The 5,023-nt window shown below is 43.3% G+C and overlaps 1 protein-coding gene and 1 pseudogene across 1 annotated transcript; one reads left to right on the top strand and one right to left on the bottom strand.

Annotated features, from left to right (window-relative positions):
- Window positions 1–2,736: 2,736 nt before the first annotated feature.
- Window positions 2,737–3,804, bottom strand: LOC106696585 (melanoma-associated antigen B3-like). The gene has a single exon (XM_014453104.1). It carries the CDS (start codon window positions 3,802–3,804, stop codon window positions 2,737–2,739), a length of 1,068 nt encoding a protein of 355 aa, XP_014308590.1.
- Window positions 3,805–4,638: 834 nt separating this feature from the next.
- On the top strand, window positions 4,639–4,783 carry LOC111825306 (annotated as a pseudogene).
- The last annotated feature ends 240 nt before the right edge of the window (window positions 4,784–5,023 follow it).

Here is a 5,023-nt window from a genome sequence, read left to right as displayed (position 1 = left end):
TGGTGAGGACAGTTTAGTGAAAATTAAAATACTTTGGAAAATATTAAATAATATTTAACAGTAGAATCAACAGGCCTCGATTCTTGGCTATAGTTTGGGAGGAGAATGAGGAAGAGTAATAATGCCTAGGTTTCTGACATTAGCAACAGATTGTAGAGCCATTTATTGACACGAAACCTGGAGGAGACTCTGGTTAGGGGGAGAGCCCTTAAGTTCTCTTTTAATTTATTGGTTTTGAAGTGCTGGTGGTGATTCGAGGAGACTGCCCTTTGACAGTCTGCCTCAAAGGTCTTAAAAAGGAGCAGTGTAAGATTATTTAAGACCAGGATTCAGCTATTAGTGGAAGTGGATTATTTTCCTATAGACAATTAAAGTATATTTTGCTGATCCAAAATATCATTATCCTATGCTTCAAGGCAAAGGTGGCTACTGAAAGAGGTTGAGAAGGATGAACAGAAGTCTAAGACATGTCTAGTGAATAACAAAAAATATTTTGGCAGGAACAAATTAGGAGGTTATGAGAAAAAGGACCTAGTATTTATTTTACCTTTACTATAGTGCTCAGCAGTACATAGTTATTATGTCAGATCATTTTAATCCTCAGCCTTAGAAGACAGGCAATACTCCTCCATTTAACATTCTTTGCTTGGTTAACTATTGTATCATTCATTCCACAGTTTAATATTATTTCCTCAGGAAAGCCATCTTTAACCACCATACAATGACCATTCCTTCTGTCATTAACTTCAATCCTCCTTTGGTTATAAACATCTTCTTGTCATTATTTATTCTATACCTGTTGTATCTGTCAGGTTAGTATAGCTTACACTATTATAGCAAGCATCCCCTCAAATATTAGAGGCTTGAAACACATTTTTTTCTCACACTATGTATTCAAAGCAGATCAGGAGGAAGGTCATGCTCATGGTAGTTACTCAGGGATCAATGCTGACAGTAGTTCTAATAGCTTACTCTTCTGACCCTGAGGCATAACTGTGGCCACAGACAGCCGGCAGGAGTGTATGTTATGTAGGAGGGAACTGGAGGAGGGAAGATGAAAAGATGTGAGCACTTTCAGTAGGGAGATACCATGTTGGCTTTTAAGAAACCACCTCTGCAGGTTTCCTTGAGAGCAATGCTCTAGAAACCCACAAGGCTCTTGTTCTTGGTCGTCCTGTCCCGAGAACCCAGTGGAGGAAATTAGAGCGAGTGTACCTCAGAACATGCCAGCCCTGCCTGTGACTGATCTGGGATGACAAGAGGGGCTGGGAGTGTGGGTCCTCTCTGTGTTCAAGGGTCCCTTCAATTCACATACAGGATTTATCACATCAGCTTTGGGTAGGCCCACAACTATCTTAAATCTTCTGGGAAGAAATGAAATTTTCCTTGATCCTGGAACTACCTATTAATTCTCCATCTGCTGACCTGCAGTTATCCCCATTGACAGGGTTCCTCGCCTCCCCGAGATGCCCTGGGAAGAAGTGAAGGAGGCTCATCATGTCACTATCTCTGGGCCACCCAGGTCTGATAGTAGGGACAGGGCTTTATGTGGTTCACTTCTTTCTAGGAGAGGTCCCCTCATCTTCACTCAGTGTCACCACCTTGACTCCTGTTGAGAACTGGGTCTCCTCCCAGTACAAAGATTGAAATTTCTTTTGAGAGCCAAATTTTTTAAACTTAAACTATATAGGTAGGTACATTGTTATTAACTTAATTAGGGTACTCCTAAGGCTTAGGAAGAGCCACACTCAAGGGGCCAAAGAGCCACACTCAAGGGGCTCGCGAGCCGCAGTTTGTCGACCACGGCTCTAGGGTATATAGGACTGACAGCAGGAGAGGGGCTCTGTGCAGTTACCTCTTTTATTTTATTTTTATTTTTTCACTTAATCTTAGTCTTCAAACTATGCAGCCCACCATCTGTCTGAGGGTCTGGCTTCTGCTCAAGATTTTCACAGCATCATCTAGCCCACCATGCTGCTATATGAAATTCCCTTCCATCAAAGAACTTCTATTAGGTTCAACACTGCCTTGCTTCAGGGCACTTACACTTGACTGCTCTCCTCTGTTCTGATCCAGTCTTTTCATTTGGTTTTTCAGTCTTGGAGTGTATATTACTATTTTCCCATTTCCCCAATCTGATAGACGCTTCTTGACTCTAATTTTTATGGTCTGTGGCTAAGTCTTCTTTTTCTCCGCTCCCCCAGTACTAGCATGGAGCCTTCTAAGAGCAGATGTGCAATTACTGTTTGGGGAATAAATGAGCCTGTGAGCATGAGGTATATTTATTATCATTTAATTCTACATTCTCAAATTAGTCAAGTACATACTGTAATTTAAAACTTTATAAAACACAGAGTAAAAGGGATTGGGAAGCCTAAATTGATGCTATTACTTTTTTCTCTAGTGATTCCATCTATTTTACTGCTTTATTTCTTTACGTTTTCAAGGAAATGCATATTCCAATGCCATGCTTTCTTGTACCACATTACTAAATAAGATGGAAGCTTTCTAAATGTGTTTTACAAAACAGCAAAACTCTTATTTTTAAACCTGGTAAATAACAAGAATGACCAATATAATTAACTTAGATTACAATGCTAGATAAACTTTTATTTAGAAGTAACAGCACCGAAAAACAGGAACAAGTGAAAATACTTACAAATCTCTAAATTGCCCACACAGACTAAGAACACTAAGGTATCATGCAATGTGTTTCCTCCATCACCCAGCTCTCCACTACTTGGAACATGACTGCTCTTTCTCTTCAATAACCTCAACTTCACCAGGTGTGGGAGGAGCTGCTGGATATGAGCCTGAATCATTCACTGCCATAGCATTGGTATCAGCCCTTAGTGGAATTGGGGCTTGGGCTCTTTCTTTCTCATCTTGCAAAGCCTCTTCATACCAGGATGTGAAGGCGCTGGGGATGGTTTGATTAATCTTGGCGAAAAACTGCAGGACTTTCATCTTGCTGGTTTCAGCATAGGCTCTTGGGCCCCACAGGAACTCGTAGCATGGAGGATCACTGCCAGGCACCTGGCGGTACTCCAGGTACTTAAGCTTCACGAAATCTTGGGTGATGAGCTTCTTTGGCTCCCCAAATATGAAGTGCCTCTTTCCAGCATATATCTTCATCTTATTCAGGAATTCCCAGATCTTCTGCTCAGTAGCGCAGTTGCCTTTCATGAAGATCACGCCCAGGATAGTCATCAGGAGACCGGTCTTGGGAAATCCCCTGCCACGGTGGACCCTCCCATTGTTGGGGAGATCCATTTTGTTGACAAGATTATATAAATGCTTCATACCATCAACTTCCTTTAAGTCAACACCAAATACCACCTCTATGTTGAAAGATGCTCTACTGAGGATCTCAGAGAAGCTATTTTTGTACTTCTTATGGATAATCTTGAGCATATCTGCTTTCTTAATAGGCTTTTTCTTTTTGTACATCTGCATCAGGAACTGCACCAATATATTGCTCATCTCAGTTAGAGGGTCTCTTTGAGACTTCGCTTTGGAAGGTGAGGTCTTGGAGGAACTTTGCTTGTTCTCCGTTTTGCAATTGACTCCTTTAGATAATTTTGTGTGAGATGCAGACTTGGTGATGGTGGATGGGGCTTTGTGAGAACACCTGCGAATTCTACATGACATTCTAGCAGGCTTGCTCTGCGAAACAGCTTGAAGAGGAGCAGAGGGCGAGGAGGGCAATGCTTTTTCCTTGGCACCCCTCAGACCCTGGGTCTCACCTTGGGCCTGGTGGTGTTTCTCACGGGTGTGGAGCTTATTTTTTTGACATCGAGGCATGATGACTGTCAAGTACAGAAGGTAAAAGTGCAGGATGGGCAACAGTTCATCTGGGCCTGAAAGAAGAGAGGATGAGAGGGTATGAGCACTTTCATCAGGGATATACTACCTTGACTTAAAGAAGGCCACTTCTGCAACTGTCCTTGAGGGCAGTGCTCTAGGAACTTACAGGGCTCCTGTTCTGATCAATCTGTCCTCTGAGAACTGTGTGGGAATCATTAAAATGAGCCTCAGGCTGCAGCTGGGCAGTCCTCCCTGAGACTGTCCAGGCAGACCTTAGCCCGAGAGCTCTTAGAGACCTTCCACTGCTGGTCACAGAGGTGGGTCTCTGTGGGGTCACTTTTGTTACGAGAGCAGGCATGGTCTCAGCAGTCCACACTCAGATCCTCACCTTAAGACTTCAGACCAGGCAGCTGGGCAGGGGTGGCTCAGGTTGACAGATAGTCTGGTGGTCTCTAAGCTCTCACTAGGGTCCTCATTAGATACCTTTTAGCTCCCCCTCAGGTCTCTCATGGTTAAGAACTGTGGTGGGGGTCTGTAAATCCCCCTCATTTATGGGACTAGTGATCCCCTCTTTGCTCACTCAGGGGTTTCACCTAGTGCTACTTGGGCTGACTGCAGCAGTAGTCAGCACTAGTCTTGTGAAGTCCCTGCTGCTATGGAGTGTGAGGGTCCCCTCAGTTTCCATTCAAGATCACCACATCAACTTTTGGCAGGGCCTGGGCCCCCTGGTAAATAACAAGAATGACCAATATAATTAACTTAGATTACAATGCTAGATAAACTTTTATTTAGAAGTAACAGCACCGAAAAACAGGAACAAATGAAAATACCACCCCCTGGCAATGGGCAAGGAGACACCTGATTGGTGGTGTTGCTCTTATATCAGTCAGGGGCAAAGCAGATGTACAGTCCTTAGTTCATCCTAGCTTGATGCCTGTGTCGGTGGCCAGAGCTGTTTCATGCCTGAGGCACATAAAATGAAAAAAAAATTTAAAAAAATCTACAAATCTCCAAATTGCCCACACAGACTAGGAACACTAAGGTATCATGCAATGTGTTTCCTCCATCACCCAGATCTCCATGCTCTTCTAAATATATACTTTATACTCAGATCCTTATCTTCTTGGTGCACCTTAAAGGGAAATATAAGGGCACCTCTGCCCCCTGTCCTTGCCAGGGGGCACTCATTGCTGACAGCTCCATGGGACTCACTGCC

The sequence above is a fragment of the Myotis lucifugus genome, unplaced genomic scaffold (genome assembly GCF_000147115.1).
Source record: "Myotis lucifugus unplaced genomic scaffold, Myoluc2.0 scaffold_20, whole genome shotgun sequence".
NCBI lineage: Eukaryota > Metazoa > Chordata > Mammalia > Chiroptera > Vespertilionidae > Myotis > Myotis lucifugus.
This window is presented reverse-complemented; position numbering and strand designations above follow the sequence as displayed.

Bases quoted from the DNA above. Each gene is read 5' to 3' on its own strand.
- LOC106696585 (XM_014453104.1), bottom strand. From the start codon at position 3,804: ATGCCTCGATGTCAAAAAAATAAGCTCCACACCCGTGAGAAACACCAC.